The following is a 25,725-nucleotide window of genomic DNA, read 5'->3' as shown; positions in this document are numbered from 1 at the left end:
ATTTTGTTTGGGTCTTGTTTGATTCTATATTGCTGTTATTTATGAAAAAACATGTAATGAAAGTATCGTTTTTGTAATTTGAATAATATACAACGATTTCGCGCCTTAAAGATCAATCTTCAAATAATCTGACACAATAAGTTTCTTTTTTACAAAGTGCAATAAATGTTATAACTTTCAAAAGTTATCAGCTTTTTTCGGCTATTTCTTACAATAAATGTTTTTATTTTCCTGAGAATGTTGAAACAATAGAAGGTATGTACCGAAACTGTTTATCAACAATGGATAATGTTAAACACATTGCCTAATCAGTTGATACAGAAGATCACTGTGAACGTGACGCAGACTGTTTCAGCTCTTGTCCAATTAAAATCATAGAGCGGAAGGAAACGTTTATACTTTTCTTTACATATTATTTCTCTGTTAACTTGAATGTCATATTTTATTCTCAAGTATATAGACTAAAAAAAATACCATACTGAAGTGTATTGAAATATTAGTACCCCACAGTCAACTATGAAGAATTGTGTGTATTGGATTATAATTATTTTATCCTTGGTTTTAATTGTGGAGACAGGTATGTTAAGTTTTTGATTGTTTTTTGTTTTGTTTTCATGAGGTTCTTTTTGGTTTTTATTTTAGGATTTTTCAGGTGTCAAAGTTTCAGAAGAATTCATTAACAAAGTGAGTAAAAGCTTTTTTTACAGAGTTAAAAGCCTATGGAAAATAAAAAATAAGGAGTTGGACACCTTTGAGACTGATGTTTGAAACTGCAGACAATATATTTGTATATTTATTTAATAGAAACTACCCTTTTACAGTGGGACACCTGGAGGTGGGTTATCCATAAATGCATGTCGAACAGGGCGAAATTTTCGTTTAAATATTTTAATATTCTTGAAGAATATTAGAGTTTCAATGCGATGAAAATTAAAGAATTCAATAACGTTGTTTTGTTTGCAATGAAATACAGTAAATACCCAATCAAATTAAAACAAACAAATGTCTTGTGAGTATTACATTTTAGAATGAATTTAACATCGAAATTATCAAGTCGAAATGTGCGTTATTTAGGAGTATAAACGAATTTCATTATAAACCTTTTTCATTTTGCCTTGGAGTTCAGTATTCTTGTTATACTTTTTTAGTATATTGCAATTTGTTTAATCGTTCTTGTGAGCTTTTAAGTAGTAAAAGTTAGTTACAAGGTCGTTATATATGGTTTGTAAATCCGTAAAAAGGGTTTAAATTCTGTTAGTGAGACATAAAAATCTTATACAACTGACTCTTTATGAAATACAATTACATTGTTACTGGTTTAGTTTTCCGAATTGTAGGAGATGTGAATTACAGGATATTTTGCCATTGACACCTTGTGAAATAAACACGTGAAATAAACACTGTATTTTTATCTCATGACGTCATACAACACTTGGTATTGGAAAAAGGATATAGTTCCATGCCTTTCTATCTAGTTAATAACAAAAAGTTACCAAGAATTCATTTGACGAAACATATTTGACTCGTGACCGAAAAACGCTGATAGTTCACTCATACGCTTCTCGCATTCGTAAACTGGTGTTGTTAGGTCCTTCGTTGAACATTGCAGTTATTCTCATAATCTCATTGCGCACACAAATCACAAAAAAGTTTAATTTTCAAAGATGAAAGATCCGTGAGAGTACATTTGACTCAACATTTTTGACTGAAACTCCATTTAATTACTAACATTTGGATCAACATGATGTAATAGTCACCTAACTTTGAATTGTTCGAGATACCGGTATTAAGAATTTTCTACCCCAGAAATAAATTAGGCTTTAGTTTTCTATGTTGTGTTTTCTGTACTATTATTTGTCTGTTTTTTTCTTTTTTAGCCATGGCGTTGTCATTTTATTTGGCAAAACTTTCAGAATTTTGTGTCTTCAATGAACTTCAACTAAACACTTTATTTGGCCTTTTAACTTTTTTTATTCGAACGTCACTGGTGAATCTTTTGAAGACGATGCGCATCTGGCGTAAAAACATATAAGCCTGATATTTTGATGATTTTTTTCAAAAATATTTGTATTTCAATCGCAAGTCTGTTGCTCTGTGGAACAAGTGACTCGGACGAAGTTACGCATTGATATTAGAAAAATTAGAAAAATATTCGTTCTGTATTTAGGTATATTCGCAAGTAAAGCTCATCATTTACAGTAACAAATAAAACAAATTGATTAATGCTTCAAAGGTACTACCACAAATGTGTATGTGTCAGCCTGGTGTTTTCATCGTTTTTCGGTTATTTTTGCCATGGCTTTATCAGTTAGTTTTTGACTTATGAGTTTGAATATCCCTTTGGTATTTTTTGCCTCTCTTTTGTATAGATTTAAAATGAGACAATTTTGCAATTCCATGCGCAAAATTGAGATTGTACAATAATGCTAGACTTTTATTTCTTAATGCTTGCAATTCCCTCTGTGAACATGTGAACAAACTTTCGGGAAAAAAACTGTGTAAATGATTTCAACATTCGAATTTTAATTTTTAGAAGGGGATCCAAACCAACCGTATGAAAAATAACTGTTACTTTATAAATTTGTTGGGTTCGAAGCGCTTTTCTGTATTTACTTTAATCAGGAACTCTCGAAGCCAAATATTTGTAAACAAGCATGTAAAAGTACCGAAATCCAAATCCAGCTATGAAACACATCCTCTCATATACCAATAGATTTTCCGATATCCAATGAAGAACAAAGCAGTTATTGTGATCTAGTATCATTCGACAAAATCTACTTTTATCCAAGTCAGTTATTTCGTTTTATTTTGTTTGGTGCATTGTTTGGAAAGATGTATAAAACTCATTTAAGATGCATGCTCATAATATGGTTCACCATATCAAATTTGAATCAAAGCAGTTGAAAGGCTAAAACGGTTCTCTGAGAGAGAGAGAGAGAGAGAGAGAGAGAGAGAGAGAGAGAGAGAGAGAGAGTCTATTAGGGGTTTATATATATGTGGCATTTCTTTTATGAAAAGTAATAATTTAATTTTTTTCATTATGCTGAATTGTTTAAACTAATTTTTTAGTGGGAAGTGTAGTAAAATCAAATAATTGCATTGTTTAAACACAAAAGCTATTCAGAACTCTAGTTATGAATTGAAATAAGGACAGATAAACTGAGGGGGCGTTCCTTACTGTAACTTCTTTCAAAGGGATTGCGCTCATTGTAATTTTTCTGACATTTATGTTGGAGCAAGATAAAGATATACCAAATATGCGTCAAAATCGCATTTCTGGATTATTAAATTTTATCAAGAGCTTTCAACACCGAATGTTTTGAAAAGGTGTAAAAATACACTGGGAGCCATAAAAGTCCTTTTAATGGTTAGACGAAACATCTTAAATTTGATTTTCCCTGTTGGAATCGAAACTCTTGTTTTTATTTTAAATTAACACAAAAAATGAAGTTAGTATTTATCAAATTGTTCATAATGAATCATAACATTATCAAAGCTTTGAGCTGATAATACCATCAGGAACTAGAAATCCACCAGTAGTAGTAATCGTATCGTAAATTCTGTCGTACTACTCACTGTATGTATTGTCTTTCGTATGAAGCTGTATGCAGTGAACTTATTTTGCTAAATGGTTGTAACGTATTCTAGAAATAAAACAAAAAGTTGTATTGTAAGTTCGGTTACATAACATTATTACCCATGACAAATTGTCTTTACTTCTGTTTTTAAATTGTAATGATAACCGGTTTTGCAATAACGTTTTGATCCCGATGGTTAAATCGAGAACATTGAAACAACGAAGTAAGTCTTCCATTAAAGATGTTAATGATAAAATAATCATGTATGAGGAAGATTTATGACCACAAAATGATAAATTTATCAAAAAACACTTCAAGTTACACAAAAAATGAGAATGACACTAATGTAGGTATAGCATTCAACAATTTAACAACCTCAAACGGTAAGGCTAGCGCTATGATAATAGAGAAAAAACGTTGACGACAAATAATAATTTTTATCGAAATGAACTCTTATGTCATATTCTACTTAAAGTATAAACCAATAAAGATTGCAGGGACACGTTTTGATATTTTTGTCATAGTTTTTCCACCAAAAATTGCTCAATAGGTTAAAGTTAAAATGTCGGTTTACGTCTTCGCTTCTAAAGACCCAACGAAACACAATTTTCAATGATATAATCATGAACATATGTTTTAAATAATCAATTTTTTTCTAAACCATATACCAATTAAACTTTTCAACTTTGATTTACTATTACTAAATTCAACATCTAAGGTCATCTATGTTCTTTTTCAAAGTTATTAAAACATATTAGACTTTTGCTTCGCAATCTAGATACACAATGTTACGATAAATAGCGTCTCGTTAGTTCTCTTACTTAGCGATACTGTTCCGTTTGTTTCTTCCTAAGGATTCTACATACTTCATAATAGGTTCGATTTGCAGTCACGCCGAAGATTTCAATGAAGGTAAAATTTTAAGTACAAACACGATTCTACATATAGTTTTCATAAATTGGTCAAAACTTTTAACCACATTTTATCACACATATAGGTATATATTGTAGACGAGTGATTCTATTTGCAGAAATTTATACAAATGTTTATCATTTCCAATATTTTTTGGGGTAAATGTCACGTCTTTATGAATATATAGCTTTCATTGGCCGGTAGATTGTATACATGAGCATTAAATCTGTTTTCATTAAATCTCAAAGAATGGCAACGCTACTTGTAATATAGTCACTATTTTTTTTTAATCGCATACCTCATTAACTGCGACAACTCTACTATATTTTCTCTATTGGGGAAACCAGACAACGGCTGTTCATAATTTGTATTGATGTAGAAAATTATATGTTACTGCACTTTTAACTTTTTAAATTATTGTGATAAGTGAATTGCATCCTAGTGACACGCATCCCACCCACATGTATATAAATATCTCATGCATTTAGACATGATTTTACTAATAGGTTTACATTTTAAGTACAGATTTAATGTTTCCGTTTCTAAATATACAAGGTTTTCAGATCTTAAAGTTTGATCAACTCTCAAAGAAAGTACTTACTTCCATAGATTATAGATATTGACTTTATGACTTACTTATATAAGACAGTCATTATGTACAATTCGAAAATAATTTTTTTTAAAACCCAGTTTCTTCAAACGTTTAAAACTGTCTTACGTTGTATTAAACTTATACTAGAAATCAAAGATAACTACAATCACGTGACTGTAACAACCCAGTTATAATTTTACAGATGATATACGAGAAATGTATTTAAAAAAGTGTCTTGAGAATTTTAAATAATAGAATAGTATTTTAACATTATATATAAATGTATCACTTCAAATTCGAATGGAAGCCGTCATGCAATTTGTTCAAGTTTTAAACGGACTCACACAACATATTCAGTGGGTGTTATATTAAAACTTAAGTATATTTTTTTTTCAAAATTATTATTTTGTTTTACTCTAGTTATGACTTTTGTGAAGAATTTGAAATAAAAAATGTTAATGAAAATAAAAAAATGTCCTGATCCAACAGACATCAACCGATCTTCTACAATAAACACAACCATGCAAGAGGATTTATACGGTCTTATAGATTCGGTCGATACTAATATTTTGACTTTTTCACAAGATCATGTGATTTCTCTGACTGTTTATTAAGTCTTTACACTTAATCATTGGGTGTGCAACGATTGATTATCTAGTCTTGGATACATTATTTTTGTATTGGCTTTGAACTAGCTTTCAGTAACTCCGAGTAATGTCAGATCGGTACTTTGTGTCGACTTTAACTAGTCTTTTTGTTAGTTGTTGTTTTTTTTTTATAGCTTTCTGATGTGTCAAACCTGTTGTCAACTGATTTTGATAGTTTTACTTCTATTTTGTGCTGTAAAACCACTGTTCAAGGTTAGAGGGAGGATTGGACTCCTGCATACATTTTTAAACCGGCTGCGTTCTGTATGGATCTGTCCCAAGTCAGGAGCCTGTAATTCAGTGGTAGTCGTTTAATGTTTCGTACATAAATCAGACCGTTCGATTTCTCTATAAAAGATCTGCTATCAGCACCAAATTCTAAAAGACAAAATAATAAAAAAAAAAAAAAAAAAAGCAGCAAAACAACAATAGAGATGACACTAAAAGACAACCACTATCGAGGTTCCTATCTTGGAACAGACTCCTAAACATGTGGCGGAGCAATATGAATTTGAGTACTTAAACCACACCTTGATAATCTCGATCATTAAAATAACAAAATCTACGTAGAAGGTACAATACAGATGAAATAATCACAATTACAAGTTAAGAGGTAAAACAACCGTATCAAAGAATGATTGTAGTCACTAAAAGAAAGCTCCTACACTCTTCAATATACGTCATTTCAAAAAAATATTCTGACATTATCCGAAGTATTTTTATATGTTAGTAAATGTTTTTGTTCATATGCTACCTCTGTCTATTTCTAACACCATGAAATGATGATTTGTCAGTAGATATGGATGAATGTATATGAAAAACAAATAAGAAAAGATTTTCAATAAAGTAAATGAACTAATTAATTTCTTTGCTTATCAGCACCAGATGAAAGCTGTTCTGCAATTATTGTTTTTTTCGCACAAGCACTATTCATCCAAACAATAATACCATTGAACGAATTTCTGTGATAAACTCAATAAAATGTGTATTTGTTCTACTTGTTTATTTTATAATCGTGCAATTTATTTCACTATAGTTTCGTAAATTTCTAAAATGGGCACTTAATTATGTCTGAAGGAGTGCAATAACTTTTGTTAGTATATGCATCAAACTTTTTTTTGTAAATATTTGTTACAAATTGTAAAAGTTGACGTAAGACAGAAGTTAATTTCTTTCAACTTATGCCAGTGTTAGCAAATCTTTCACTTGTAGTTAAATTCTGTTTGGAAATTGCTGATTTGTTCTTGCGAGTACATTGACTTATTGTTTTGACCTTCAGAGTCCAGTACTTGGTTCTAATAGTATTAATAACTTCGATAATACATCCAGTTTAAGTGTGAAACCCAAGCATTTCTCACATATGTCAAAAACAAACTGTAAAATAATAAGCCATTTACACTGTAACTTAATTCTGACTTTTAATATACAATATTACAGTGGACAGGAAAAGGGAAGTTCATAAGCAACTAATTGTATCATTGAGTTATTGAATTTCAAGTTGTCGTTTCCTCTGTTTTCAAAACCTAAGACAATATGAAAGATTTTAATCTCTTTAATCTTTATTTGCCCTTTTATCTATAAATAACTGAAAAGGTTTGTCTGTTATTTTTTAAAAGGTTTAAAGGAAATAAAAATTGAATTGTCTTTTTTTCATCGACTTTTAGATTTGGATTGTCCTCTTGGTTTCCTTTTGCTTTTTTCAACGCCTCAAGTCACATAAAACATTTTAAACCCAACTCAACGAAGTTGCGGTGGTAATTACTACGATTTTTTATATGTCCGTCTATGTGTCATCACTTTGTTGTCGCCAGGATAGCTTTTTTTGATAAAACCCTCTTCAAATGTATATGAAGGTTTCCTCTAATCAAAACCTAGGATGAGTTCGATAAATAAGAAAACAGAAAAATACAATTTGCGAACTCTTTTGAGGAGGGCGATTTGTACAAAAATTTATCTCATATCAATTCTTGTTTCCAGGATAGAGCGTTCATTTGTTTTTATCAGACTCTCTTGAAATTCGGACGAAGGTTTCTACTAATCACAACCTCGGATGAGTTAGATAATAAAAAAAACTGAAATAGGGAACTATTTTTTGGAGGAAGATTTATAACAATATTTCTCTATTAATTCTTGTAGATGGTAAGACAACACTAATCTCTGAAATCACAAATGGGAAGAATCATACCTAAAACTAATTTTTGCTCGCTAAAGGTATTTCCATCTTTTAATAGCAAGCATCAAAATGATATATTTAGCTATACTGCTTGTGTCATCAAATGGTAAAAATTTCGTCCTTCGACCACACTTTGGTGACCTGTTATCAATTTCAATGTTTGTTTTCTGCAACTTTAATGGGTAAATTCTCCAGCAGAGGGAACTCCTGTCTCTTTATTTCTATGAGATGAGGTTTAAAGAATACATATGCATTTCTTGAACTATTTCAAGCGTTTACGGAATCTGAAAGTCTCTTTGTTTTGTTTAAAGGTAAACTTTTGTTTGCCAATTGAATATGTTTCCTTAAGCATAAACATTAAGCAATGACAATAATATATCATTTTTAATTATCGCCTAATCGAAAAATCATGTGTTGAATAGTATACGACAGCACCTTCCAGCAAGGAAACTGATTATCTAAAAAATAGAGAATAACCATAAAGACATATTCTCATGACTTTTTAAATTCTTCATGCAACAATAATGATACGTATGATATATTACTATAACAGAACAATTGACCATTTGTACCGCACACACCCATATATGATGATACTACTGAACACGGTGTAGACTATTGATTACTTTCAATTATGTATAATACTTGAATTAACATTCTGCAGGGTGTAACGATAACATTGTTATCCATATTCTTCTTTAATAGAGTGCACAAACAAATATTCTTTTACAGTAGTTTTTTTTTTTGTCAAGAATGCCACAATTGTTATAATTTTCGTCCATTTGTCAATTAAAAATGTACTCTTTGATCAAAATATAATGCATTAGTTTAGACCAATATCAGTAAAGAAAAGATAGTTGCGCGGTGAATGTGGTTCATAGATACATATTAGACAGCTGTTGTTTATGGCTTCAGCTGGTGCAAAGCTTTTTAATTTTGTCAATTTTTACCTTTTTGTAAGCTATACTGAAATATTTTTATATTCGCACACGAATTGTAAATTTTTCTTAATGTCTTATAAAATACATCCAAACACTCGTAATATCATTTTCGCCTTAGATATTTGCTGTCTTATAAAAATGGAAAGAGGTGGTATGATTGCAAATGAAATAACAAATGCCGTAGATCAAAGCGTACCGTCCTCATCAATTAGCAAAACCTATATCGTATAGTAAGCTATAAAAGATCTCGACATGACAAAATGTTAAATAATTCAAACGAGAAAATGAGTGGCCTCATTTATGTACAAAATAATAAACGAAAAACAAATAGCGACCAACGACAACCACTGAACTACAGGGTCCTGACTTGGGACAGGCACATATAGAATGTGACGGGGTTAAACATGTATGCCCCCCCTAAAAAAAAGAAAGAAAAAATAACCAAAGACACAAAGAACTGATCTTAGAGTACTTGCAGTTACTGAAAGCTAGTTTCAATCTAAAATATCAATCAGTACACATCGAATGGATTTAGTGTAAAGACGTCATAACAGTCTTAGTTTAGGTATAAATACATGTATACTCAGTTTAAAACATTTAAAATATGCTAATACAGAGTTTTGAAAAATGGTTAGTTGTCTTTTAAAAATCATGAACATATTAAGAGTAACTGACAGAAACACCTGATTGTACATTAAGTTTTGAAACTGCAAGTTCGCAAGAATATAACGTTAAAATATTTCTTCATTTAAGCTTGTACAACTGAAAACTGTCGACAGATATGCTCACAGAACTGTATGATGAGCTGTAGTGACTCTGGAACGTGCTATGGTGGTTGTCGACATGGCTGGAAAGGACAAAGTTGTGACCAAGGTACGCCAGACGTATACACTAACTAAGTTTGTGCGTTTGAAGCTTTTCGTGTTTTGTAATATCACAAACGGTATCAATTTTAATGCACCAGCTACGCCCCCATTTCGACAATTAATATACAGTTATTTAATATGTAACTATGCAATAGATCAAAATATATTTCCCGAGGTATGAAGATCAGCTCAATGAGCTGATCTTCATACCGAGGGAAATATATTTTGATCTATTGCACTGTTACACATTCAATAACTGTTTTATTACCTAATACAAACTGAGTCAGTTCTAACAAATTCTTAGAAATAAAACACATGAAAGTAACAACTGTATTAATTATAATGGGTAAGGAGCATACATGTACAACCAAAACAATAAACTCAAGAACGTTTAAAAGACCCAATTTGATTGGACAACATGAATACCTTTCAACTAATCAGATTTCAGAATGAGAGGTCATAACAGGTCAGTGCAATAGACTGCACACAGGTGCAATAGAACGATAATTTCCAGTGCATAGACCATGGAACAAAAAATGGCAGAAAAATAGCAAATAATATAGAAATATTAATAAAACAGTAAAATACTCTTTATAAGGTAATAATGTCTCTTACGTGACGCTCGAGGCCAAAATTATTTGACTATCCAAAATCTAGTATAAATGATGAGGAGCAAATCTTTGTATGAGGGAGATACATTCTTTAATTTAAAACATTTTCCAAAATTTTACAACAACACATTTTTATCAATCAATATCCGTATTTTCATGCCAGTACCGGCTACTTGGCTGGTAATACCCTCGGGGACTAACAGTCCACCAGTAGAGGTATCGAGCTGTAAGTCTTCTTTTATATAATAAAATAAGCAAAGCACGACTTAAAGAAGAAAACGACAGCATCCAAACGAAAGACATCTAAAGGTCAAAATACGGTCTTCGTTTTTTTGGTTTTTTCTGTTGTTGGATTGCTCTCTTATTGACGTATACTTCACATCTTATTGCATTTATATTCAACAATAGCTATGTGTCTTCATGCTATTTAAAGCTCTAAGTCGCTCAGTATAACTTTCCCCTGGTAATCAAAATAAAGATATACTTTTGACGAAATGTGATAAAAGTTAATCATTCAAAGGAATAGATAAAACTCTATAATAAAGTCGTTGTTGCAAATTTATTTCAAAGATAATATTTGTACTTTAAAACATTTCTATGAGAATTCGATTCATCTGTGACAGCGTTAAAGTGTCTGACCTACTGAATATTTTTATTATTATTACAGCATGTGATGATTATACATATGGACCAAACTGTGGCCGGAGCTGTGGTCACTGCCGTAACGACGAGGCTTGTGATGTTCGGACAGGTGTATGTCGGAATGGTTGTGTCGCTGGCTGGAGAGGACAACTCTGTAATGAATGTACGTTCTCCTTCATATCAAAAGTTACACAATCGTGGGAAATTAAGCAGATGTTATCATAATAGCAAACATGATCCTTGTTACGAAACAAAAACTCACATAATAGAAGATATAACTCACATAATAGAAGATATAACTCACATAATAGAAGCTATAACTCCCAAAATAAGACGATTTTTATCTTTGAGTAGGATCATTTGGATTCTTTTGTTCATTGCGTGAACTACTGTAACATGAAATTAAGTCTTTGATCATATGTGCGGCGTTGTCTTATTTCTGCTTTATGTGTTATAGGTCAAATCCTGTTTCTAGTATCCCAACCCATTTCTTATATTTAGTAAGCAGATAAACTTAATGACTCTGTTATGAGTTGCTTGTAATTAATATTTCAATCTTGATAAATTATTATGCAATTTATAACGTGTTAACTGCAAAATATATTAAAACTGATTTTATAATATATGTTTATTAGATAATGTTCGCGTTAAATGTACATAATTGTCACATAAAACATATTTTGCTGCCTAAAATCGTCTACTCGAATACTGAAAATAGATTAATCAACATTAAATGCATCTTTCATATCTTGATAACACGAACATTTTCGACAAACTGGACACTTCTTCTTAATATGCACTGTTGATATGTTAAAAAATGAAAAACTAGGTTATAAAAGTTAAAACTTTATCTAGTGTACCCATCAAATTATGTATCTTAAATACCGCGTTAAATACTGAAAAAGCCGTCGAAGTGAATTCAAACATTGCCGGCGTCGATATAATGCTATGTATTGTGGATGACAAAATTTACCATAGAACATTTATATCGGTAACATTTATTCAATGTTTATTGACGTTTATCTTTAAAAACCATTAGTTAAGTATAATACATAAAGTTTTCTTTTTATATAAATAATATCTGTAGAAAATCAAAACTTTTTTTTTTATTTATGGTTTTACAATTTTAAAATTGTTTATCCAAGTTTACATTGTGTATGGCAACAAAAATACTTGTTCCGCTCTTTTAAAATTAGAACTGATGATGAATATAAGGGTTTGTGATATTTAACATAATATGGAAGTTTGGTTATACAAAGTTTTTTTTATTAAAAGTCACCAATTTATAGTAATACAGACAGCTTTGTCATTTGTCTTTACATTTCATCAACCCCGGTTACCTTAGAGTCTACACCAAATTCGTATAAGACCGTGTTTAGAATCTACTCCGAATTTATACATTTCGTACAAGACTAGTCCGTACTTAACACTCTTTTGCGTTGTCTTACTTACATAAATAATAGTTACTGTAATAGAACACCTACTTGATTGCGCATTTTTAAATGTAAAACAAGCAATGCTAACAACCTGAATTTTAAATAACATTATTTGTATAAAACATTTTTTCAATAAATTTGATCAACTAACTGTCATTCGGGTATATTTGGAGGATATGCACTAACTACACATTTGGTCTTTTGAACTATACATATATAACTGTAGTAGTATCTTGGATTTTTTAAATCTACAATTACTCAATTTCTCCAGAATAAAGACGAGGAGGGTTGATTTTTTTTCTACAATTACTCAATACGGTTGAGTCTCTACATTTGCCATTTATGTTTTTAATTAGCATGTGCAGCGTTCACGTTTGGTTTTGATTGTATGGGACGGTGTGGTCACTGTAGACAGGACAAGAAGTGTAATCTGATGACAGGCCATTGTAGCTCAGGGTGTAAACCTGGGTGGACAGGAGAAGGGTGTGACCGTGGTAAGTCTTGGTAATTCTTTCGGAATTTTAGGTCTTCAACGCTCTTCAACTTTAGCCTTTTAAATATTTTTGATTCTAGCTCACTGATGAGTCTTTTGTAGACGAAACGCGCGTATTGCGTACAAAATGTTAAGCCTGTTATCTATGATGAGTTTATTGTTTAAATCTGTTTCATCGATGTAAGCAATAATTTCTGACAATTTCAGAACAAGATATTATGAGATTAGACATTTCTATATTAAATAGTATTTGTAAAAAAGAACAAATCAGAACATGGCATGCACACTACTTCACGCATACAATATGTTATAGGTTGATGTGTCATTGGTGTAAACCCAAATCTTATCTTACTCAAATACAAGAGGCTATTTAGTTAAACTATACGCACGAAAGAGGAAAACATTTTTGTCTGAGTAGAAAGCTGTAATTACAAATCAAATATCTTCTCGGGATTCAGCTTCACGAAGAACGTTCAAAGCTGTACAGCATAAGTATAAGACACAGAAAAATAATTAAAGAAATTAGCCAAACTCGTTAAAGTCTTTCTAGCTTGACGGGTTTGAACCATCTTTTTAGGAAACAAACATATAAATAACAAAATGTATTGATGAATGCAATGCGCTCTGGCCACGGACATTGGTGCCTAAGTTATTTCTGCAACTGGATTGGTACATTTTGGAGCTTATTAACTAACGGATATTTTGTGAATAAGCACCCTGCCTGTGAGCTATCAGTTTCGAATGGAAAAATCCGCGTGGTTGCCATTATTTAAATGATACATTTTATCCGTTAATTTCCATAAATTATTTTATTGTTCTTAAAAAAAGCTTGCATCATCCAAGTTGATTTTTTGACAGTTTTGGTTGTTCGGTATATGCCTTTTATGTTTTACGAATGAGAGTTGGTGAATTATTAGGAAAGATTTATCTAGCACATAAGTTAAAGGATCAAAAACTATTGGCCTTTTAACTTTTTTTCCAGAATGTGAGCCTGGTACTTTCGGTATAGATTGTGCTTTGACATGTGGGCGTTGTTCAGGTAACGGATCATGTGACCACGAAACAGGATACTGTACCAATGGTTGTAGAGATGGTTGGTTGGGAAGTAAATGTAACAGAAGTAAGTATTTTGATTCAACGTACACTTTATGTCTCAGTTGATAGTGGGGCTCCTAGCTGAAGAGTGTTTTAACCAACGCAGTCAAAGTGGTAAAAAATAAAAACAACTCTTTATAAATTCCATTCGTCTGAAGCGCTTTTTGCTTCGCACCACGGTGCGGAGCTATTAGTTTCAGTCGATATTCACGCCATCTTGAAATAATTACTTATCACATATAGATTCTAATTGGTTACTTTATGATGCGGCTGAGATACAGCAACAGCTATTGGTTTAAATGAGATGAAGAATTACAGACTTTATCGTCTCAGGATAAGACATCAAATGCCGGAAAATTAACTATGTGTATTTCAGTTCCGATCAACTGTCATTAATTCATGTTCGTTTTATTATGCATATATTGCACACTGAAATTCAATATTGAAATATCAATTATTAATACGTGTCTATTTGCTTTGTTAATCTGCAATATGCACGATTTGCTAAACAATGTTCCTATACAATGTTTACAAACATGCATTATCTGTATTTTATAACTTCTGTCAATCTAGGCACACCTCCAGAGAGGCACACCTCCAGTATATACAGAACTAGCAATCAAAATCGCAAGTCAATAACCAGCTAAAAAAAACTAGAAAACCACACTCCACAAAAACACATTGACAACTAAACACTGAACAGCCAGTTTAAAATTTCAGAAAAGTTCATCTTAATATATATACAAAAATTTATATTCCAAGTCTAAGACATCCATTTTATATCAATCAATATCTAAAAATACCACATTTCCAATACTAAATCAACAACCACATGCACACATATTACCATAAATTAGAATAGAGCGAAGCAGTCCACAGCTTTTTAGAAAGCTCAAACTTGTCTGGATTTACTTTCATCAGGAACGCTCGATGTCGCAAAAATATTTGAAAGCCAAGGATGCACAAGAACCGAAACAGTTGAAGAGCTAAATGACCAAAAAAGGACCTAAAAATGTAAGATGAAAAGAAAACTTTAATTGAAATAAGTAAAATAACTACTCACAAACTTAAGAAAACTTGCACAATGAAATATGGACAAATAACAACCGAATATGTTTGAAAAAAAAGCTGCGCGTTGCAAAAAGAAAAACTGCGCATTGCATCAAAATTACATTACAATACAATAAATAAAGATTGAATAAGAAAAATACTTTTAACATGACAATATGTATAGAAATACTATTAAAATACATTCATATCTAAGTAATATTAATGAAACTAACAATAAATCATAGTAAGAATGTGATCTTTTTAACAGAGTGCTCTCCTGGTTATTTTGGAACCGGTTGTCAGTTGCATTGTGGAAAGTGTGCAAATGGAACTTGTAATCACGTGAATGGTAAATGTGGTTCTGTGTGTTCTGCAGGCTATAATGGACAAATGTGCAACAATAGTAAGTCCATGTTTTAATTTACACAAAATCTTATAAATGATAATATATATGTAGATTTTAGGATTTCTGTAATTTTACTTGTATTATCATTGTTAGCAGATTGTTTCTTAGTTTTTGCAATGTAGGAAACTTGGTTTGAAGTAGATGGAACACTTTTTGTGCATATTTCCTACTGATATATTTCACTTTTTATATCGTTACTTACAAATCAATAATTATCGATTTGCAATAACACTTTTTTAGTAGATACTAAACGTTGTAAACTATAATGGTTTATCTCTTACCATTGTGGAACTACTGTTAACTTCAAGACTGCAATCTATCAAATCGAATTAGAAAAGTTAATATTTGACATCACCTAAAAGATCATAAAAGAGAAACACTTCAATTAAAATGACTTCCAAACATATTAAATTTGTCATATTCTTCTACTTACAAATATTCAGAGTGTACTAATGCAACATACGGTGCAAACTGTGGCAGTAAATGTGGACAATGTCGTGATGATGCAGACTGTGACCCGATCAGTGGCATGTGTACGTTTGGGTGCGATCCAGGGTGGCAGGGACTTAGATGTCAACAAAGTAAGTTAATCTTAACGTTAACGTACTGTAGTAGCTATTGCACACAATAGAATATCTTGTAATTTGAATAAGTTAAGAAATAATTAAGTGAGCAGCATTTTTACGCATGTTCCACTTTTGAATAACATTAACGGTACCACTGTTATTGCGCTAGATGCGCAATTCGACAATTAATGTCGCTTCAGTGATGTTCGAGGCCAAAATACCAAAACCAAATACAAACTTTGAAGAGCAGATAGAACAAAAAGGTACCAAAAATAAAGCCAAATCCGCAAGTGTGTCTTTGTTTACTGTTGGAAGACATCATAAGTATCCAATGAAGTGTTACTATAAGTAGAGTACAATAATATTTTTTTTCATTTGACAGGTTGTCCTGCTGGGTACTATGGGAATGCTTGCATATATAGATGTGGATTCTGTGCTCCAGGTACAACATGTAACATCTCCGACGGCTCATGTGACCAGGGATGTGAGGTCGGCTACACTGGTTTACGTTGTCTTGATGGTGAGTCTTTAGAACAATTGATTATATTGTAATGTCTTATTTTGCATCATTTCAAAATATCTGAGTTTGTAAAAGTAATTTCATGTGCACTTGATCCAAAATTATAAAATATAATATTTATAAGTGATTTAAAATATTTTTATCATGTATTCGTTTTCTTCTAACATTTAATAGTCTATATTACACTGATTTTTATTTTCAGAAACTGGAGAGAAAGCCAAACTAGACATGAAGAACTTGATAATACCAGTTTTAGTTTCCTGTATTGGTGTCCTTGTAGTTTTGTTCACAGTAACATTGGTGTATTTCATATTCATACGTCCACGCCATGGAAGACTGTTCAGTAGATTTTACAGGTTAACTACAGTAAGTGTTGTGTATTGTCAAGTGTGGTTTGTGTACATGTCTTTTGTTGTTTGTATTAATGTTAAACTTTATTAACTTGAACGGACAGTGTGCAGGACCAAGAGTTGTACGTTTCAATGCACTCTCTGTAATTCCATTGATAAGATTAATAAGGTGAGGGCTGAGATAAAAAAAAATACATTTATGTGCCTATTCCAAGCCAGGAACCTCGCCGATAGTTGCCTCATGTCATATTTTAATGCTTTTGTTGTTTGGAGAAATTGGTGTTGACCACAGATCTTTGATCATAGTTTCTGTTTAATTTAACCACAGATTTTTTTCTATAGACTCAATGTGGCGTAGAATTTGGCATACTGTGTGAAAACTAACCGGAAACATTGTTGGAGACCAATGTTGATCTTTAGATGTTTTGTGTATTTCATTGTTTGCTTTCTCATTTCGCATATACCAAACATCTCATACAATGTATTAAAATCAAGATTGAAAAATATCATATTTGACAGAAAAAATTATCCCCTAAAGCTTGCAATCTGGAATGGTAGTTTCTGAACTGTATTTTCCATGTTCTTACAATAGATTGTCAGTATCTTCCAGATCTGTAGTAGTTTAAGTAAGACTATATTGTGTTTTATCAACATGTATTATGCTGGTGCTAGTGTAAGGTTATCAATTTATAAGTGTTCTATATATTTACTTCTTACATATAATATTCTATTAAGTAATAAATAAATTAAAATCTACTACCAAACGTCATGTATATTATTAAGTATGGTTAGACATGATTTTATTGTTATTATTTCGTGATTACTGTAATTCTTTGTCAAAAATATCAAAAACATAAATTAATTAAACTTTCATTTACTTGATATATATACTTTAAATGTGTCTTTGTTCTTGAGGTTTTAATCATTGAAAAATACCATATTATTATATAGATGTGCGAAAAGGGGAGATAATATATTAATAAATTCCACTTATAATCTTTATTGTGCATTTACAAGTGTTAAAGTGTTTGTGTAATTAATTTTTGTGATAACATTTATGAAAACGGCAGTTATTATTTCAAGAGTGTTAAAAAGTCTTTGAAGTTTTGAGAAGTTGGGCTGTTATTGAAGCATTAAAATTATGCGTTTCCCCACATTACTTATCATAATTGGTTGCAGTATCGATAGCCGTCACAATTCTTCATTGATAAATGCAAATGACTTGATACAAGTAACCAGAAAAGTGGTAAACCGAATATGTTTCAGTAATCAGAGACGAATTTAGGGGCACCCATATATGAAGCTCTATATGTGGTTAATGCACAGACTTTTTAAAGTCCCACTCCTAACGTTGTCTTAGTGCCCCCTTTTTCAAATTTTGGATCCACAAATTGTAATATTTCGAAAATCCTTGATTTTAGTCCAGATTATTACCATCAATAATTTCTATTGAATTTATATCGTACTTAAAAATAAGTTTTCTTCTTTTAACGATCGGATATTTTTGAAATTGTGTCATTAACATTTGTATGTGAACGCTGTATCTCCTCTTTTTTTTACCTGGATCAAAGATGTAACAGCACAACATTAGGACAATCTTTAAATAGCACAGTTCAAGAGAGGCTTACACATCAGATCGGTATTAAGCACAAATACAAGTAACAATAAAGACAAAAGACAGAGATCGAGTAAAACATTAAGAGTACTTGCGTTTACAGAAAACGAGTTCAAAGCACAAATATATCATGTTTCCCAGACTAAAATGTTTATTAAGAGTCAAACTGACGTAAAAAATAGATTTCCCTTCATATTTGAATAACCTTATATTTCTACATTTTTTTACAGAGAAGCTATCAGGATCCAGAAAGCCACATTTATGAACAAGTTGTTTGTGGGCCATGGGAACTTAATAAGTATAATCTTGTATTGACCAATGAAAAACTCGGAACTGGACAGTTTGGAATGGTAAAGAAAGGATATTTCAAGAAAGATCGAGATCATAGGCTTCCAGTAGCTGTTAAATCTTTGAGAGGTCAGTGGGTTTTGAACAACATGCCGTATCATTTTCTATATTAATTCAATTTTGCTATTTTATCCATGATCGGTTATTTATTAATCGATTTGTTTCAATATTATTTTTGCAAGTCAGGACGTTAAGCAGATCTCCTTTTTTTTCAAATGAAACAAATAAACCGTAATAAATAGTTCTCACATGTAAATTAATATTTTTGTGTATTTTATAGATAATGCTTCAGAAAAGGACAAAAACGATTTTATGAATGAATTGAACATCCTAAAGAAAGTTGGACAACATCCGAATGTCGTTTGTTTAGTTGGCGCTTGTCATATACAAGGTATTTATATTAAACTTGAAGTTTGTTTTATACGAAAGAAAGTTTTAAAATGCTTTGACTATATATGTCTTTCATATACTTTAATAATTTTTGCTGAATTGTAAACTTCAATTAATATTTAAAGACGTTCGCTTCTTGTGTAAAACTGGGGGTGAATATTACTGTCGCAGATGGATAGGAAAATATACATCTCTACATGTTACCGCATATTTTTTTTTCCAATAAATAAACCCAGAAGAGTTATTCATACACATCAGATGTTCAAGTGACCCGAATTTATCTTATACTTTAAAACTTACCACATGTATCAAATATACATGCGATAACAAAACTCTCTCCTGGGGTTTTATAATTCTTTATGTCCGCATTTCTACTAAACTCTGACCTGTCAAACATTCTCGCTAACATGTGGGTGAAGGATGTCCCTTTATTGGTTCTTTTTTCGAAGACACGTGAAGAAGTGCGTGTGTATATGTTGCTCTTATGTTGTCTGTTTTGTTTTTAACCCGATTTCACATATTACTCATCTTTTAGATTAGTTTATCAGTTAAGAAATTCACATTATTTTATTACTAATATCTTTTCAATTAAATTTAGGATTTCAATAAATGAAATTCAATACGGTAAACATTGGAGTTATTAAAGTACATTTTTGGCATTTTCATTGTGACGAAATATCATTTCATCAACTGTTTAAAGCTGCTTGTAGAAATATGAACATGAAAACCAAAAAAACATGCAACTGAATAATAGTTTTCCTGTTGATAAGACAACGGCCATAATTAAAACAGGAGTTATAAGAGAATAAACCAAAATAAGGGTCATTTCATTTCATATATATACGGTCATTAATTACATTTCTGGTCTTTGCACGGATGCAATATTAAAAACACAACAACAAAAAACACACACACACTAAAAAAAAAAAAAAAATCTTCATACTTTTATTTGAAAAAGAGTTAGATTTGTTGACAGTTATTGATATTCATGCCTTTAGATTTGGGGGTGCACCAAATGTCGTCTTTGTACTGATTTAAGTGTTTTACTTTGTCAGGTACGATGTATTTAGCCATGGAATTCGTTAAGAATGGAGACCTACGATCATACCTGAGGAAACAAAGGAAAGCTAAACATAACCTGTATGCTAATACTAAGATCATTTCGCCAGTACAACAGACCATGCTTCTTAAATTCGCCTTAGATGTATCGTCAGGTCTTAATCATTTGGCCGATAAACAGGTATATTTACTTAAATTCGCCTAAGATGTATCGTCAGGTCTCAATCATTTGGCTGACAAACAGGTATATTTACTAAAATTCGCCTTAGATGTATCGTCAGGTCTCAATCATTTGGCTGACAAACAGGTATATTTAATTAAATTCGCCTTAGATCTATCGTCAGGTTTCAATCATTTGGCCGATAAACAGGTATATTTAATTAAATTCGCCTTAGCTGTATGTCAGGTCTTAATCATTTGGCTGACAAGTAGGTATATTTACTTAAATTCGCCTTAGATGTATCGTCAGGTCTCAATCATTTGGCCGATAAACAGGTATATTTACTTAAATTCGTCTTAGATGTATCGTCAGGTCTAAATCATTTGGCTGACAAGCAGGTATATTTACTTATAAATTATAAATATATTTGAACTTTTTGATAAGTAGTTAACTATACACAATCAAACGAAATATAAGCTCTCTGTCTTTTCATTTGGAATATAAAAAGTATATTTTTAAATGAACAAGTCACTGTTCTTTTATTTTCAAATACCATTGCAGTAAAATCGCTGTTCTTCAACACCATGCTATCATATACGTTATAATGATTTAAAATCTTATTTTTAATTTTACTTGCATGCTATATCAATTTTTTAAATTCTTATCGGTATAATCTTCTAAAAGTTCAAACACATATTTATGAGCCTCGATATTGTTGCAGATTATTCATAGGGATCTAGCAGCTCGAAATGTTTTACTAGATGAAAACTTGACAGCAAAGGTAGCTGACTTTGGTTTGTCCAAACACGAAGACACATATGTAAAGACTTCAAATGTATGTATACCTCACATCTTGTTTAATTCATATTGAATTTGGTTAAATCGAAGAGAGATTTGCCAAAAGATGAAATGTAACCTTTCGATTTTCTTACTTTATCCATTTTAGTGTCTGTAATATAATCACTCACAATTGGATAGGGTGCAAAATTATTAACAAATTGTATTATTACTGTAGTTAAAAATGTTTGTGGAAAATAAAACAAAGTTCTTTAAAAACATATCTTTTTAGCATTTCAAAATTTGTATGTGCTTCTTACGAGACCATGAGCTGTCTGACTTGAAATGTCATAACAATATCTGATATCGCATACAATTGCATAGAGAAGGTCTAATAATAAACAAAAAAAGACAAACCATATGAGCTTTCGAATCAAATGAGATCTACAAAGATTCGTTTGATATAATTTGCTATTAAACATAATCAATAAACTGGATAAAAGCATTTGTTTAATTTAATATATTTAAATATTTCAGACGCGAGTTCCAGTAAGATGGATGGCACCCGAATCTTTATTCAATGCGTTGTATACAACACAGAGCGATGTGTAAGTATATATGATTTGTATTTTAAATGAGGCCCCTCATGGGGGTGTCCAAGTAATCACATAATCACAATTTTTTTGCCAATATCATCACATAATCATTAACTATTTTTTTAAACAAGATAATCAAATAATCACAAATACAGTCCTAGATTATCAAATAATCAAATATCATGAAATATTTGGTCTGGTAATCAAATAATCTCTATAAAAACGGCCAAGTAATCACATAATCAAAAACCCCATGAGGAGGCTCTAAAATATATGTGCTGTTGATATATACATTTATATTATTATATTCTTAATAGAGGACAAAGTCCTCATAACAGTAAGACGAACAATAAATAAAAAAATCAATAAACTGGTGAATCCAAAATCGTTAACTTTTGTTTGCGACAGTGTGCATGCAGACGGCGGCTGTCATGTTGTAAAGCGTTCAATTTCCAAAATAATTTGTATATATCTGATTACCAAAAAGTATCAAGAAAAAAATACGACTTTGTCCTGTTTCACAGCAACACCTGTCTCATATTATTATGTTATCTTTCAGTTGGTCCTTCGGTATTTTATTATGGGAAATAGCTACTTTGGGTGGAACACCATACCATGGACTTGATACACAACAAATGTGCAACTTGTTAAAGCAAGGATTTAGAATGAGACGACCAGAGAATTGTGATCCTTCATTGTAAGTTATCGATTACTGCTTTATATTAACAAAAGCTTACCATGAATTTCAACCAAATTGAACTTCTCCTGGTTTGAACTGGTTTAATTTGTATTGTCTAATAAGATGCTTGTACTGCCATGATCTTTTTATAAGGTTTGTGGAATAATTTCATTGAAATCCTCACGCAAACTTCAGTATTAACAATACCTTTACTTTAAATCATGTTCATCTTTTAATTTTTTTGGTCCAATATATGCCCTTAAAATTCGTTACACTACAACACTGCATTTGACTTTGCAAGTGGCTACTACCATGTGAGAGTTGTATTGATAAATGTAAATGTTCAGTTGAGTTTATGAATTAGAACAAAAGTCCAACTACATGTATAATAAGTACAAAAGGTTTGAACTGGCAACTGGCAGAAATTTAAAAATGTGGAATTGACATCACATAAAGCAAACATCATGTACATTATTTTACTTTATATTCATTTACATTTTGTAATAGTTTTGCAGACAATAATTCATGGAGATACAGTTCATATTATAAAAAAACTTAATATATTTGAACAGGTATGCCATGATGCTTCAGTGTTGGAATGAGAAACCAGAATGTCGGCCATGCTTTTCTGAGTTAATGATGAGACTACAAAGAATGTTAGATGACAGTCAAGTGAGTTTGATGTCTTTTAGTTTTGTATATATATATTTTATAAATAATTATAAGGCAAAATAATGAGGAAACATTTACTATACGATAATTTGTTGTTTCTGTTTCATTGAATGACCTTGATTGTAATCTGTTGATAATAATCCGGTGAAAACTTAGCTTACTGATTGCTTACCAGTGAAAATAAAGTTTTTTTTTGTCGTCAATTCAAGCACCTCATTTTGATAGGAGACACACAGAGTTACTTGAGTGAGTGTACAGTGCTATTCCATTCAGAAAAATATGTGGCAGCTAGGAAAGCACTTTGAAATTGTTTTTATGAATATCTAAAATTATCTTCATTTCACTGTAGAGTGAAAATGCAATTATTAAAACAAAATATGATTATATAGATAGCTACCTTATTTTTAAGATTGCCTAGAATAAACTTTGGTATGTTTTGTTTTATGTAATATCACTAATTGTTTCTTTTTTGTTGTTGTGTAGGTTTACATGAACATTGAAATAAATGAAGGAAATCATTATGCTGAAATAAAATAACACAGTCCAGCAAATTAGCTTATCAAATCGATCATCATCGATGATGGACCAATTACAATGTTACAAAACCATCCATACTGTACAAAGACATATAGCAAAGTACATACTGTAGCAACATGCAAAAAAGCTATGTTAATTACCAGACACATAAACAGTTCAGAGAATGCATCGAAGTAGTCCACTTTTATGAACTTCAGACTGTTCAAGTATTGCCTGTAAGGAATCAAGTATTTCAAGACGATTATCAAAATGGACTTAATATTTTATATTACTATACAGTAATATATGGTTGAAATCATTGACATTCATTTATTTACTGCTTGCATAGAAAATCTTATTTAGAACATTTATGAGCTTTGCAATCATTTGCATTCTGTATTCATTGTTAATCATCTGTCATCACAAAAAGAATTGCTTCATCTCATTGAGTAACAGCTGCATCGATATCCTTTCTAGACATCTAAGAATATTCTAATTGTATTCAACTTACTTTGGTTTCTTGCTATTTCTTTTTATTTTAAAATATTGCTTTCAGGCCCATAGCCAAGAGGTCACTGAGAGTGTTATTTGTGGTCATGAATCATGAAAAACTGACTTTGATATTCAAACACTAATCGGAATCTCGACTTTGTCTTTTCTGTTTTCAGAGGGAGTTCAAGGTGTTATTAAATACCTTTTAGAATTCATTGGTTAAACATACAATGATATATTCTTATTAGGGAATCTGATTTGATCATTTTTAGGTTCATGAATCTGTGTTTATTCTAGATTATATGTAAGTTTGAATCAAAAGTGTAAGTCTAGGCCATATATCTATGTGTTCTATAACAGAAAATACCTCAGAACATTTAGAAATACAGTACATGTAGTAGATTATATGCGATACAAAATATGTAGACATAGCCCGATGTCAAGCTTTAGATCATGTTTGCCTTGTGAAATAATTTCATCATCAACAAATATTAATTGCTTAGTATTTATCATGTTTAATAATCATATTTATTGTGTATTTAGTATTTTATTATTGTTGGAATATGTTTCTGTATATTTTACACATTCTAGTTTTACTCTTGCCATATCTTGTTTCGTTACTTTATGTAAAATATTTGTAAATATAAATAAAGTGCTGGTCACTTATTAGATGTTGAATAAAATAAACAAGATAGAGTTTGTGTTTTTATCAACTGAAATTATGATTTGTTAATAAATGGATGACCATCTGCAAATATTACATGGATATCATGGAGAAAACCTTGTTAAGGTGTAATACCACCATTGATTTTCCCCTATTAGTCTTTGTTAAATTTGCACTTTTTAAAAAATTGTGCAGAATTTATCTTTGTTTCAAATAAAGAAATACTTGGCATGAGTAAAGTTTTATCCTGTCCAGTACTATAGAAAAAATTTCGCATAACATTTCATTGCATATAAGAAAATAACCATCACTGGAAGTTAACCAATCAAATTTTCCCCCTTTTTTAACCCCTGTACAAGCTTTAGTAACCATGTAACCTCAAGTTTCCAAAATATTCTATAGAAACCCCAAATAAAAAAATAATGGTGCTTTGATATACCCAAGATATATGTTTATGACCCAGAAATGTTTTACTGCAATGAAATGTAGGATCAATTACCTACAACTGTCAAATTCAAGGGAATATTTTTTTTCGACCTATTTTCGTATGCAACCTGATGTGACGTACTATGATTTGGTGGTATTACACCTTAATGTCATTTGGATGTAGATTTGTGCCAATCTGAGTAAAATACATAACATGTGACCATGCTTTCCTTACAAGGATCTGACAAAGCTCCTCTCAACTTTCTGTGTGGGTAGGAATTTCATTGGCTGATAAGTACAGAACAGAAATAGATAGGAGTGTTGTCAGATCCTTGTAAGCAAAGCATGGGCACAGGATCTGTTTGGATTTGTGTTAGAGCAACATGCTGAGTAAGATGTCAAGGTTGTTCATCTGGCAGGATGTATATGGTTGGGGGACCTCATCAGTGGTTA

General features: G+C 31.2%; 1 protein-coding gene across 1 annotated transcript; it reads left to right on the top strand.

Annotated features, from left to right (window-relative positions):
* The first annotated feature begins 400 nt into the window (after positions 1 to 400).
* LOC127706084 (angiopoietin-1 receptor-like) lies at positions 401 to 24,878 on the top strand. The gene is made up of 17 exons (XM_052210541.1): positions 401 to 577; positions 9,597 to 9,716; positions 10,988 to 11,125; positions 12,755 to 12,892; positions 13,874 to 14,011; positions 15,305 to 15,439; positions 15,886 to 16,023; positions 16,391 to 16,528; positions 16,731 to 16,894; positions 18,724 to 18,910; positions 19,122 to 19,232; positions 20,287 to 20,471; positions 21,172 to 21,285; positions 21,765 to 21,835; positions 22,383 to 22,520; positions 23,075 to 23,174; positions 23,658 to 24,878. The coding sequence occupies exons 1-17, from the start codon at positions 517 to 519 to the stop codon at positions 23,709 to 23,711; spliced, it is 2,130 nt and encodes a 709-aa protein (XP_052066501.1). The 5' UTR covers positions 401 to 516; the 3' UTR covers positions 23,712 to 24,878.
* The last annotated feature ends 847 nt before the right edge of the window (positions 24,879 to 25,725 follow it).

The sequence above is a fragment of the Mytilus californianus genome, unplaced genomic scaffold (assembly GCF_021869535.1).
Source record: "Mytilus californianus isolate M0D057914Y unplaced genomic scaffold, xbMytCali1.0.p SCAF_1, whole genome shotgun sequence".
Classification (NCBI taxonomy): domain Eukaryota; kingdom Metazoa; phylum Mollusca; class Bivalvia; order Mytilida; family Mytilidae; genus Mytilus; species Mytilus californianus.
This window is presented reverse-complemented; position numbering and strand designations above follow the sequence as displayed.

Coding starts and splice junctions, on each gene's coding strand:
- LOC127706084 (XM_052210541.1), top strand. CDS start 517: ATGAAGAATTGTGTGTATTGGATTATAATTATTTTATCCTTGGTTTTA. Junction 21,836..22,382: donor TATACAACACAGAGCGATGT/GTAAGTATATAT, acceptor GTTATCTTTCAG/TTGGTCCTTCGGTATTTTAT. Junction 22,521..23,074: donor GAGAATTGTGATCCTTCATT/GTAAGTTATCGA, acceptor ATATTTGAACAG/GTATGCCATGATGCTTCAGT.